Below are 14,030 nucleotides of genomic sequence, written 5' to 3' on the forward strand. Positions count from 1 at the left end.
GTGCCACACAACCCCCCCCCCCCCCCTTCTGTCTCATTTTTGCTGTGGGCTTTGAGCATGATGTTTATTTGACTCTTACGCAGCTGCACAGTGCATGATGCATTCAGAGCTAAATGAGGTGAGCCGAAATGAGAATTGTCCGACACTACTAGCGCATCAGCATGTTTGGAACACAGCATCACTTCTCCAAAGTGTTGCCATCAGGTACATACTGTACACACTGAACTCTGCTAGATATCGCCGTTCACAATTTAGTGATGTAGAGGCTGTGATAAAAAATAAACACAATATAAAACAATATATTGATGTAAGGGAATATTCAAAAGATACTGCATGTGATGTCCCAATATCTAAACTGCAGTTGTGCCAACTGCATCGCCATATGGACTTATTCCACAGGGCATAACCCCTTCCCCCATCACCCCCACTCCTTCAAGCCCATCCTCCGGCGAGTGATGCCTCAGAGTAAGCAGATTTCCCCTGGCATTAGTTGTAAAGTGAGATGTTTTGCATTGGGACAACATTTAGGATATCACCAGAGATTAAAAAAGCCATGTCAGGAGATGCTCTCCTCAGATTAATGGCTGTAATCTCCTTTTAAACAATAGGACTGTATTCACAACAAACATGACAATAAAAGAGACATTGTCAAACAGTGTTGTATGCTATATTCACACAAACATATACAAATGGACAGTCTTAATAGACTTATAAATAGATAGATAGATCAATAAAGCATACTGTAATGCCTGCACTCACCAGACTACACCTAATGAGATCAAATAAAATAAAACTCAATTTGAAGTAGCTTATATAACAAAAAGTTAGACACGTACACAGCAATTCAGTCACGTATAAGTTTATTAGGTTATTATTAGGGTTGAGTTATGTAATGGTGCAATATATATATATATATATATATATATATATATATATATATATATATATATATATATATATATATATATATATATATATATATATATATATATATATATATATATATATATATACACACACACACATAATATATAAATATATTATAAAAATATACATATAAATATAAATAACATAATAAATAAAAATAGAAATAAAATTGAGAAACCGCTTTAAAAAGGCTGACCGAGATGTCTGCGTCGCAGTTGTGCGCAGTTGTGATGCGCCTCAACTTTGGCTGACGACACCCGGAAGTGATTTACCGGCAGCGTGTGAATAAGCAACATTGGAACTGCATCACTTGTCGCGATTCTTCTCACAAATGAGTTATTTTCTTCTAAAGATATATACGCTTCGTTAACGTAAGTGTCCCCGTTTGTGCCAAGACAAGCGCCACTGCATGACATTTCATGTTGCCGAGTTTGCTGGTCGGCCACGTGTGTGACTGCATTTCTGCTGTGTTGTTGACCCCTGCAAGAGTTCATGCTACTCAGATTTGTCACTGAAGTCTGCTTTGCTACTACAAATGCAATACACTTGTCATTAGATTTTTATTTTTCTTTAAAGGTACATTTGGACAATGTTGTTGTACAGACACAAATACCTGTACATTTGCCCACAATCTTGACATTTTGCAAAAACTTGTTGGTAAATGCAGAATATTTAGTATATCTTGTTTATGTGCATATGTCGTGACTGGTAGATGGTAGACTTGTAGTCACCAATGATATACCGCTTAGGTCTGCAAAACATTTTCATTTGTTTTTATATTTTACTATATGTGTTAAGAATGGCCGATTCAGGCACAGGTGATCCCAGTAGTCATCGCATGCCACCACCTGAAGGGATGGGGAAGAACCCACTGATGGGCCGCCGACTACCAGCTACTATCACTGCGGGTCGCCTCCCTGCAATGCGTTCTCGTGATCTCACCCTGGGGGGAGTAAAAAAGGTCTGTTTCCCCAAAAATATTTGAAAGATTCTGGTTGTCTCTTTTTTTTCACAAGTTCTTGTTTGTCTTCCCATCTAGAAAACGTTCACACCAAACATTATTGGCCGAAAAGTTAGAGAAGAGTAAGTACACAATACGATTACAGGGTGGAAAAGTGTGGAAAAGGACTTCAGATGAAAGTTGACTGTCATTTATTTTTGAAAGTGTCAAGGATGAAGGTCCGCAAAAGAGAGAGCGGATGAATGCCACCCGAGGCAGAGGTCCAAGAGAGAGAGGCAGGGGCCGGGGTCGCCCCGAGATTATCCAGTCCCACTCTATTTTTGAGCAGGGTCCAGGAGAAATAGCCATCAGAAGAAAAGGTTGGCATTTGTAACTACCATGTTTTTGGTTTGGATCATATCATACAAATAATTAATTTCCATGGTTTATTTCAATACACAATAGGTTATGAAAGTGAACGAGACGCCCCAAGCTCAGGACCAGCCCCCATCATCAATATCAAAAAAGAGAAGAGAGAAACTGAAGAAGAGACCAAAGAAATCCTTCGCAAGCTGGAACATGACAACGTGAGTATCTTGGATGCAATATTTGACACTTCTACAGTTTGATTCTTTAATTTTCCCCTCCATGTTTTTCAGTTCATAGACGATCCATACCTGAGGGGTGAAAAGAGGAGCTGCCCGGTTCAACTTCCCCTTGCTGTGACGGGGTGGGGTTTCAAGGAGGAATTCAGTGCTCCTACCATTAAAATTGAGAAGATGGATGAGGATGATCCCATGGAACCTGCAGTGAAAAGTACTGAACTCTGGCCACCACTATTACCACAATCTCAGCGCTCAGCACTGTTTATAATAATCCATTAGCATAGCAACATGCTATCATTGAGTGTCGAGCAATAAGGATACCTTCGTCTCCACAAGCGGCTGCAAATTCCCATCAAAATGTCAATGCTTACATGTCATGATACCAAAAAAAATCATTTAATCATTTCGTAATACTATCATGCATGTGGGTAAGCTATGGAAAACAATAAGCAAACCTTTTGTTTACAGTTAAGGAGGAGCATGAGGAAACACCAATAAAGAAGCCTGAAGCGACTTTCAAGCCTCCTCCACTACCTGAGCCGGACGTTCTGACGGATCTTCTTCACAAGTGGAGTCTGAGTAAAGGTGAGGAGCTGTTCTTCGTGCAGCTGCCAGATACGCTGCCGGGCCAGCCGCCCACCAAGGAGTACAAGCCGATAAAAACCGAGGTGAAGTCCGAGGACGGTCAGTCTGTTCTCCTGAAAACGGAGTCTCAGGTAAAGGTCTTTATTACAAACAAATGAAATGATTACGTTTATGTGTAAGTACACATTGCATATATAACAGGAGGAGCAAAATGAGGATATCAACTGTAATTTGAAAGATCTGCGAGAGGGTCTTGTTGGAAAAATGCTGGTGCGAAAGTCCGGTCGGGTGCAGCTCATAATGGGACAGATCACGCTGGATGTGTCCCTTGGAGCATCATGCTCTTTTCTGCAGGTATGACAGGAGTTTAATCATGAAGGTTACTCTCTTTCTGTCTGTCTTTGGCACCTGCTGCAGAAGCCAATCCTGCATTGCTTAGTTATAGAAGGACTGAACTACAACTCCACCCCTTGTGTTTGTCTTTCAGGAACTGGTTTCTGTTGACACTGAAGGACGAACAGGAGACTTGACTGTGTTTGGGAATGTGAAACACAAAATGGTTTGCTCACCAGACTTTGAATCTCTGCTGGAAAGCAGGTGATGATCATTGATGACCTTTGTTGATTTGCTCTGCGGTGTTGTATGAAAGTCTGCTAACACACTAAACTATAAAACTTGAAACAAGATTGAAAGGTTATTTTTGCTTCACACATTAATTCAATGATATGCCATATTCCTTCAGTCTACTGTACATCTGAAATAATTTGGCTGTACATGAATGTAAATGTGTGAATAAAATATTTTTTAACAAATGATTTTTTTTTTTTTTTACCCAAAATGGCAAAAATCATGATTGACGATACGTGATGTGTGAATAAAATATTTTTTTTAACAATTGATTTTTGTTTTTTACCCAAATGGTACAAATCATGATTGACATATTACTATAAGATACATTCATATATATATATATATATATATATATATATATATATGTATAGCGCTTTATTTATATAGCATGGCAGTATTAAGAAGGGAAATAGGATTTCCAGCAGATTTTTTTTTCTTTACAAAAAATTGCCATCATGCACAAATGTCTATACTTTTTGATTTATAAGTTACATTAGTCAGTAGTATACTGATTATGATGTTCTTGATTGATATGGCAATATTATTTTAGCAGTCACACTGTACCAGCATCAAAGTCCACAAACAATTTGTTTCTCTACACCAGGGGTGTCAAACTTATTTTTGTTGGGGGCCGCATCGTAGTCATAGTTTGCCTCACAGGGCCATTAAAATTGTCAACCCAAATAAATGTATGAACATCTCATATTGTACATATAGTATAGGCTAAACAACAATTTGATGAATAACTAGTTTTCAAAACAGACCAATAAAAACTGTTCAAATATTTAAAAATGAAAAATTGAAATCAAATATTTAAAAATATTATTTTAAAAACTAATAAAAATTGCTAACAATATCTATTTTTAAAAGTGAAAACAATTTAAAATTCTGGAATTCACATGGCACCTGTAGTAGCCAGTTTTAAACAAGTAAGGTCGCTGTAGCTCCACTCCTACTAGTGGACCCTCTCTGCTCACGTTGTTTGGCATCAGTCTGTCGGGATAAAGACAAAAGATGGACTGGTGCCGCTAACCAAGGTGGGTCTATCATCTATTAGTTCTCTCTTTTACGTGCGTTTTGATAATTTTTGGACGCGCTCCCCATAAACGTTCACACAATGCACGCTGACAACAAAAGCTTGGCTCAGAAGTCCAACCTTAGTCGCGGCCGATGGCAAAAGCTAACCTCAAAAGCTGGAGCACGCCTGGGATCAGACCCAATAAAGCTCACTTTTAATCATAGTGGTGATGGCTAAGGCATCTTAGGCTCTCGAGCAACACATGCTAGCGGTAAAAAACAATTATTACGTCGATACTAGTAGAAATGGTCATGTAAAATAAAATGTTAGCCAAGTGCCTTTTCGTGAAGAAGCTAGCTGTGCCTGTGCTTGTCGTTAGCCGTCCCGCTGAATCATCAATAGAGGAGAAGGGGCCCTCTGATAAGATATAAACTCCTCAAAGCTTGATAAGTCTAGTTAAAATGAAAGATTGCTAAAAACATCAAATACAAAACGACTCAAGCAACCGAATGTACACAGCGTTTGTTAAACCTCGAAAATCGACTGATCACAACACGTCGAAGATGCAAAGTAGTAATTGAATCATTCAAATGAGTATTGTAAGTGAGATATTGTGATGATCAACTTTTTAATTCTTTCCAGGCCAACTTCCCACGAAGGAGTAGAGCAGATCCTCACCACAGGCGATTTACCTGCTGAGTCCAGCTGTTTTTTGTTTACATCCTCCCAATGGGACTCTTGCTATAACCACGAGGACATTTGGATATTACATCCAGTCAGAAATACAGATGGACCTTTTTGGTTTTTGATGTTGCCCGAGATGAAACTGTTAAGATGATCATCCACTCTGTGCAGTGAGAGAGCGCTCCATCCTATAGTTGTCTTTATGAAGACCTTATGTTGACGCCAGATAAGGGGCCAGTTGAGGCCAAGGCGTAGAGATTGAGACTTGTACTCGACCCATCTGACTCGGGCCGATCCAGAAGACCTCGCCGCTCAGCTGTCTTGAAAATGGAGCTGTTTTTTAACCCCTTTGACAGTTTGGTGTGTATCCTCCTGGGTATCTCCCTCACTGTGTGGTTCACACTGCTGCTCGTCTTCATCATCGTGCCCGCTATCTTCGGGGTGTCCTTTGGCATCAGACGCCTCTACATGAAATCATTGTTGAAAGTCTTTGAGGTAAGCAACGCCACTTAAATGTTGTACTCACAAAATAAGGACTTTGTAACAAAAGCCAAACCTAAATTTGAAGTGCCAAGTTTTTAGTAGCATTGTAATATAAACTAAAATAGAGGAGATAAAGTATAAAGAAAAGCTATTCTCTATTTGAAGATGCCTGACAGACATCTAATAAAGAGCAAGCAGGAAGCTCTTTTTGGAGGGGGATACTGAATTAATGTTTCATCACCACTAGTTTTGTAACTATGACTTAGAAATTCAATCACTAGGCATATTTTTCCTGATAATTGTGCATTTGCACTATTATGAAGCATGCAGCCAAGGTTCATTGCTTTCAGTGGTGGTTATGGATTAACTGTGCACCCTGCCGTTATGTAACATGTGAGGTTGTAGCTTGTCCCTAACTAGAGTCTGTCAAACCTCCAGCAGCTTTAAATACACCAAAAAGTTGCCTTCCTCCATAATGGGACTAAATACTACACCATAACACACATTTGTTTATTTTTATCACGATCACTTAGTTAAGATTCTAAATTCTTTTAAATTAAAAGGTCAATTCTGGAGGAAAACTGACCAAACTAAGCGAGCCAATGGAAATTGTTGCGATATCTTGTTCTCCAAATCCCTTTAGCAAACATGGGAAATGTGGAAACTGTCAAAAGGACACAAGGTGTCATAAACCAAGTCATGACTTCTTGATTTGTTCAAGTATGACAAGTGATTCCTCTAATAGCGTGTCTGTGGAAATTGTGACCTTGATTTCAAGTAATTGTCCAGTGGGATTTGACTTTTACTTCATGAACAAACTTTTTAAATGCACCGGATGGCTGTCAAAGCATCTGTAATTCCAAGCATTCTTTATTTGCTAATTGTTTTGAACATGTTTTCTTGACAATACGCTCACTTAACTTTCTCACAATTGCGCCACTAAGATGACTCATGACTTAAGTTTTGCATTCAAATGTAATTGCTTGGGCTGGTGACATGCCTCCAAGCCCAATTCTTCCCTAAAGCTTTTTTGGCTCACGCTTAAGAGAACATAATGTACTTTTCGTCGCAGTTGAAGTACCTCCTTTTTTTCGTTGCTTAAAGGAAGGCCTCTGCATTGAAGTGGACTTGAAAAATGAAAAAAAGTTATGTAATGTGGTTTGACTGTACGGTAACCTCCATTCTGTGGTTTGACTGTACAGTAACTTTCATTCTGAATAAGATGTGGTATACATACATTTAATAAATATGTCAGCTCTTCTGTACTCACCTGTTGTTATTTTTGTAGTGGGCTACACTGAGGATGGAGAGAGGAGCCAAGGAAAACAATCATCCCTTGTATAAACCCTACTCAAATGGTAAGGTGAACTATTCTTGGATTTCATTCTGTACTAATATTATGTACCCTCCCCTGGATGGCCCCAGCCATTATTGCAAAGCACCCCACTTCCTTGGAAGAAGAAATTAAGGAGATTCGACGCAGCGGCAGCAACAAAGACCTGGACTCAGCGCCCGAGTTTGAGATGTCGGACATCTTCTATTTTGCTCGAAGAGGAGTGGAGAGCATCATGGACGACGAGGTGACCAAGCGGTTCTCGGCGGAGGAGTTGGAGTCTTGGAATCTGCTGACACGCAGCAACTACAACTTTCACTACATCAGCCTGAGGCTAACTGTGCTGTGGGGACTGGGCTTGCTGATCCGCTACGGAATCCTTTTACCTCTCAGGTATGAACTGTACAAATAATTCAAATATTTGTTTAATCTTAGCTGGAAACAATGTAATATCATAATCCTAATTCAAATCTTCATTGTCAAGACGACCACCGGAGTATCTTGAAATCAATTTACATAAACTGATTGTAGTGCACTAGTAGCAACTGCTTGTTTGGGAAGCAGCATTTAACAATTCACACCTAAAGACTGTAATAAAGTACAAAACTAACATTTTGATTATCGTTTTTGCTCAAACTTTAGAGCTCCTGGCGGTATGAGCAGTCTTACCAATGCAATACGTTACTGTATTCTGTCTTGTGTCATGCCGGGGGGAGAGTTTATTTACTTCTTAACTGGACTTTATCAGGAGTAAAGCTTTGACGGGTTGGTGGTTATCTGTACAAGTCCCGCAATTAATGAGTCTGTTCTCCTCGTGTCAGGTCAATGTTGTTTAGCTTCGTTTCTTTCACGCTGGAATGCTCCTAGTAGCATCTCACGGCACTTTGTTTTCACTCCCACTTCTGTTCCACAGTAAACATCAGCTATAAAGATCAGTTTCTGTACAGGCATTGTGTGTTGCGGTAAAAACATTGACAACTTCTCTTTCGCAAAGAAAAAAATATGGTTTCATTTCCTCTTGCGTATTATGAAAATGACGATTCAGGCTTTGCTGCCAAGTAGAATGGAGACTACTGGAGGGAAAAAAAAAATGTTATAAATGAAGTTTATTGAAATGACTGCTATATGTAGGCAGAAGGCTGATGTTTCAAGGCAAAGGTTTTAGTGTCCATATTGGATTGTGAAGCCAAACTAGTGTGGCCACGTTCAGATTTGTGCCTTGACTAATAGCATTTCTCTTTTGGCAGATTAAAGAAGTGTAGTAACATACTTTAAAGATGTGTGAATCGTGACGACTTCATGATTGTGCATAAAATTTCGAGGGACACTTGATGTGTCACAAATTGTGAGTCACCGCTGAGCCTGGCTTGCACACATGGTGGGGGAGGCATAATAGGCCACACGAACACCGACGCACATCATTTTTTTGGGGTTGTTTTTTCACCCCCACACACATACAAGCCTGTGTCTTACCACTTGTTTCGTTAAATTTGTCCAAGTGTGTCCTCTTGATGGGTTTATTCTAAATGGTCACTCAATTTGTCTGATGCCCCTGTCCTGGTTTTAAACAAATAATGTCAATAACAGGAATTGATCTGCCCTATTTGTTTCAGGGTAACCCTTGCCTTCACTGGTGTTGGCCTCCTGGTATTCCTCACTTCTCTTATCGGCTTATTGCCCAATGGAAGGTAACTTCCATATCTGTATCTTGTGTATTTTTTTTTTTTTACACGATTCGACTGATATTTTCACATTTTAACTGAATTCTTTGACTACCGTGCTGTCATATTTTATCAAGCTGAATAGATTAAGCCAAAACAAACGCACAACTTTGTGGAAAATGACTCCAATGTGCTGTTTTTTGCAGGATAAAAAGCATCCTAAGTGAAAAGGCCCACCTTATGTGCAACAGAATATGTGTCAGAGCTCTTACTGCCATCATAACATTCCACGACAGGTAAGGAGAAGCGTTAAGGGTCAAATAATGAAAACATTATGGAGCAATGAAGCCAGCGGTGTGACAGTTCATTTAGCTATGTTAACATTTTCAGTTCTTAAGGACTGTGTTAACATGCATATATTGACAAAAGAGAACCCATACAAAACAGTAAGCACAGTAAGTTATTGACATTTGGTCTTTTTATGAGGGAGAAAAGGGAACATGTTCAAAATCTAATTGTTTTGTAAAAAGATAAGAGATTTTATCTCCTAACCCTTTATTGTAGTGTAGTACAGCTCTTGAAGTGGCTGCAGTCATATTGCAGACTTGTTTATTGCCAGTGTTATTGTAGTCATCACATTTTTATTGCACTAAACAGTGATGTCTTAACAGACCCTCATTTGCTTATTACGGTCTTATCAGTAGGGAAGTTAGAGGAAAGTACACAAAAGGAAAACTAAATCCATCCTTGATAATAACAGCTGTAGCCATAAAGAGGCGCACAAGCTAATTATGTGTGTTCTATTTGATCACTTTTAGTATTGAGTTGAAGTTTACACATTATATATATAAGCGACTTGTGTCTATATAGTACATGCAGTTGTCTAAAGACACACTTGATCACAATAATTTTGCAAATTGTATAAAAGTTCTTTGTAGGAGTCGTTTTCGTTACTTGTATTAGTAGTTAATTGCTTAACCTGTATGGCCATATGGTTTTGTTACTTTATTCCTTTTTAATTTGAAACTTTGGCAAACATCTGTGAGTTTTGAAATCGTCTCTTTGTGCTAACTTCTAAAATAATGTTCATTTACTCTCCAATCTAGCCTAGTGATAAGAAAAACAGATGTCATTACAATTTCTGCAAAATGAATTAGGGGTGGGAAGGAAAGGAAATGGCACATTGGCTCTTGCACGTGAACATTCCCATACCTATTTCTCCTCATACCTAATCTACTCCGGTCTACTCAAGATTACATAATGCCAGATGGCTTTCCTCTAAAGTGAGGAGACACGAGTGGGTTAGAACTCAGTCAGAAAATGAAAGTGGTTGTGAAGGGGAGGTTGCCAGAGGCTCAGACTTGGTGCTTTTTACATTTGATTACATTTTACATTGTTATTGGGTTAGACAGGACACAAACTCCTCAATAGTAATGTCTCTTCTATTAACCATTTAAAAATCACACCAGATTTGAGCCATGTAGCCAGATGCTGACTCTGACAATTCAGCAAACGTTAGTATTTTACAAATTTGACAAACAGTCATTCCCTGTTTTTACCCCTGCACACCTGATGATGTCTCACGACACAGTGATTGGGAGACATTCTTAAGGTTATTGTTTCCCATTTGAAGTGCGTACTTTATGGCTATGTGATAGAAACAGAGAGAACAGTGCTATGCTGTCGAAAATTCAAAGGTGGTGGTGTTTATTTGCATATTGTGCAATGTATTTGTACAGCGGAAAGTAAGCAGCCAATGACACGGCTTTTGTAGCCTGAGATATCAGTAACATTCTCTATGGCAGGGTGATAAAAATACACCAGTCAGTGATGCCCTTTTGTAACTCAATCTCTGGCATGAACACTTGGTACGTGCATGTCAAATAATTTACAACGTCAACATGATTTACTTTGGTGCCCTTTAGAAAGAAATGACCTTTTATTTTTGGTATAAAAGAAATGGAGTTGATGTGTAACTGCGTCATCATGACTTTCAAGCACATGGGATTTGAATAGATGGTTCTTAATGTATGTTAGCAAGTCCTCACTTTATCTATTTTTTTTCTATTTGAAGTGAGAATAAACCCAAAAATGGAGGAATCTGCGTCGCCAACCACACATCGCCCATTGATGTCATAATTCTGGCCAGTGATGGCTGCTATGCAATGGTAAGTGTTCACTCTTTTTCTGCACTACTTGTCTTTACAAATTTCTCAAATGTGGATCCCATTGCAAGTCTAACGTTGCATGTGTGTGTCAGGTGGGCCAAATTCATGGCGGCTTGATGGGACTTATCCAACGATCTATGGTGAAGGCCTGCCCACACATTTGGTTTGAACGCTCAGAGGTCAAAGACAGACATCTAGTGGCCAACAGGTAGAACTGCTACTTTTTTGTCCACACCTTTATAGTGACTATTATCATAATTGATGAAGAATCCTTTGAAAAAAAAGACATATTGTTTTCTCTGCAATACAGGCTGAGTGACCATGCACAAGATAAATCTAAACTTCCCATTCTCATATTCCCAGAAGGTGAGTTAGAGTATTGTATTGGGTTGAGTTTCTTTATAGCAGTGTTTCCCAACCTTTTTCATCCATGGCATACCTTTTTATTGGAAGAAATCTTAAGGCACACCACCAACAAAAATATGCTCAGTGTTAATATTGGACAATTTCCCATGGCACAGCTGAATATCTCTCAGTGATTGGGAAACACTGCTTTAAAGCACAAGTGTTGTGTTTTTAATAAAATATCTTTTTTTGTGTGTGTTTTTGTTTTTTAGGTACATGCATTAACAACACATCCGTTATGATGTTTAAAAAAGGAAGTTTTGAAATTGGCGGCACAGTGTACCCAGTCGCTATCAAGGTCTGAGAAATGTTTGTCTTAGTATACGTCCTTACAATAATTTCAACCATGTGTTGACAATGTCATTCGGTCGTTTGTATCCTGTTCAGTATGATCCCAGATTTGGAGATGCATTCTGGAATAGCAGCAAGTTTGGAATGGTCAACTACCTGTTACGTATGATGAGCAGCTGGGCTATTGTCTGTAGTGTGTGGTACCTCCCTCCTATGTCCAGAAAGGTATCACTCTGACTTTGCTGCACTATAAAGTCATGCAGATATAATTATTATTATTTTTTTAGCTCACATTTTTGCATCCACATTTTCCATAGGAAGGGGAAGACGCTGTACAGTTTGCCAATCGGGTAAAAGCGGCCATCGCCAGACAAGGAGGACTAGTGGACCTTTTGTGGTAAGACAAGCTCAACATGTGTAAACCGGATACAATCCACGTTCACTGTTAAAAAAAGGAACTTATTTCCAATAAGGTCACACGTATTGAATGGGAGAATGACACACCCAGCAAAAGTGACAGTGACGAATGAATCTTTCTTCGCAGGGATGGAGGGCTAAAGCGAGACAAGGTCAAAGATACTTTTAAAGAAGAGCAGCAGAAGCTTTATAGTAAAATGCTGGTGGGTACCCAAGAGGATCGCAGTCGCTCCTGAAAGACTTGCGAGGAGGTGGATCGGCTCAAAACCCTCAGCGCTGACTGCAAATGATGTCAGCTGTGCTCCCGCTTGAGAATGGGGTTCCTCGACTTTTCTCTGCCTCACACAAACGTCTGCTGTTGGCAGCGTTGTATCAGGTCCGTTGGAGATACATGAAACAAGCCTCGCCTGCATTAGAATGCAAAAGTAGAAGTGCTCTGAGCTAGAGTCATGTCTTCCTTGTGGTTGAGGAAAAACTTGATATATCTGTCATTAACTTTCAGTTTTTTCACAGTTTATTTTAACATATTTTTGTTTCTGTCAGGTTGTAATTTAACCCTGGTTTTACCTGGGTATATAACAGAGTTATAGATTTTTTTTAAGACACTGTTTTGAGATTTTTGCATGACTGGCTTGTGTCTGACACGATGCCAGACTTTGTTACATTTAAGACTATTTTTATGAGCTTTTTCCAAGAGAAAGAATCTTGTATTCTAAAGCTTTGTGTTTTACATGAAGACTTATATCAACCTGTTGTTATAACAGCAGTAGCTGATGTTACTGAACTCTTGTTGCCGGTTCTTTTTCCATGGAATGTGTAAATGCTCGCATTGTGAAGTGGAAATATGGCACCATTTTCCATCTAAAGTTGGCAAGTGTAAGAACATACTTGTGATGCTTACAATCAACGCCCATGGCGAACAGGTAATCATGCAGGTTTAAACCATTACAACACCCCTGGAATGGGAAGAGGCTAATAATAATTACCCCTCTAACAGACTCCTTTGGCTACCAATTTGTTGCAGCAGCAACATGCCTGTTTAATTTATTTTAACTGAAATCCAGAGGCTATTGTTTTAATTTCCCCTCCTTTTGTGATCTTTGTCCTATTTGGCAAACTCTTAAAGAAGAGGAAGGGTAGCTGTAGTCTGGTCTCTGTCTGGCTGGAGTCAACCAACAAGAACTCCGCATTTAGATTGCACCTAACGTGTTTATCAAAATAAACCTTTGAGAATGTCAACTATTTGGATCTGACTGTAAGTTTACTTGCAATGCATAATTTATAATGTAAGAATTTTTCAAATTAGACTTTTACCAATGAGGGTTGCACAGGTCCACTGTATTGCAGAATTCACATCTAAAAACCTGGGACTATTCCCAACACATTTGCCAGAGCACTTCTTTTCAGGTCGGCGATTAACAATGTAATTCATTTGTATTCCACAAGTGGAGAATAAAGTGCACTCTGCTTGGAGAAGGCTAAAATGGTGATAGAAATGGTCGTGGTTGAACAGCTCTCCAACAGTGCTATGGAAACCATGATGTGCTTGTTGAATCTGAAACTGCACAGATTCATGCACTAAGCCAAGCGTTTCTCAGCTATTGAAACCTTTACCGTTTGGTCTGAATACTAAGTTTACTGTTTTGCAGACTTGACCTGAATCTGTGCTTTGCAGTCAAATCATTAAAACTTAGAAAATTCGTTAAAATTGTTTAACCTGGGAGAGGTACATTGTTTCGCAGATATGCGATGTAGGAACCTGGGTAGATAAACTAGTTATTAAGAAAGACAAGAAGGCGCAATTCAAATCTTTTTAGTGAAAGATGCCTACTTCCTGCTTTTTTTTTTTTTTTCCAGGACATCGGTGCGTTTGTGGTCGCACG

At 39.1% G+C, this 14,030-nt stretch overlaps 2 protein-coding genes across 2 annotated transcripts; both read left to right on the forward strand.

Moving 5' to 3' along the window:
- The first annotated feature begins 1,152 nt into the window (after nucleotides 1-1,152).
- Nucleotides 1,153-3,869, forward strand: polr3d (polymerase (RNA) III (DNA directed) polypeptide D). Its single transcript, XM_049763861.1, has 9 exons — nucleotides 1,153-1,298; nucleotides 1,726-1,888; nucleotides 1,967-2,010; nucleotides 2,093-2,247; nucleotides 2,333-2,454; nucleotides 2,527-2,683; nucleotides 2,941-3,188; nucleotides 3,259-3,411; nucleotides 3,545-3,869. The coding sequence occupies exons 2-9, from the start codon at nucleotides 1,727-1,729 to the stop codon at nucleotides 3,656-3,658; spliced, it is 1,155 nt and encodes a 384-aa protein (XP_049619818.1). The 5' UTR covers nucleotides 1,153-1,298; nucleotide 1,726; the 3' UTR covers nucleotides 3,659-3,869.
- A 736-nt stretch (nucleotides 3,870-4,605) lies between these two features.
- gpat4 (glycerol-3-phosphate acyltransferase 4) lies at nucleotides 4,606-13,389 on the forward strand. Its single transcript, XM_049762957.1, has 13 exons — nucleotides 4,606-4,724; nucleotides 5,348-5,884; nucleotides 7,161-7,230; nucleotides 7,298-7,598; nucleotides 8,819-8,893; nucleotides 9,073-9,162; nucleotides 10,941-11,034; nucleotides 11,127-11,242; nucleotides 11,345-11,400; nucleotides 11,652-11,737; nucleotides 11,827-11,955; nucleotides 12,048-12,127; nucleotides 12,275-13,389. The coding sequence occupies exons 2-13, from the start codon at nucleotides 5,717-5,719 to the stop codon at nucleotides 12,381-12,383; spliced, it is 1,374 nt and encodes a 457-aa protein (XP_049618914.1). The 5' UTR covers nucleotides 4,606-4,724; nucleotides 5,348-5,716; the 3' UTR covers nucleotides 12,384-13,389.
- Nucleotides 13,390-14,030: the final 641 nt, after the last annotated feature.

Source organism: Syngnathus scovelli, chromosome 3, assembly GCF_024217435.2.
Source record: "Syngnathus scovelli strain Florida chromosome 3, RoL_Ssco_1.2, whole genome shotgun sequence".
NCBI classification, from domain to species: Eukaryota; Metazoa; Chordata; class Actinopteri; order Syngnathiformes; family Syngnathidae; genus Syngnathus; species Syngnathus scovelli.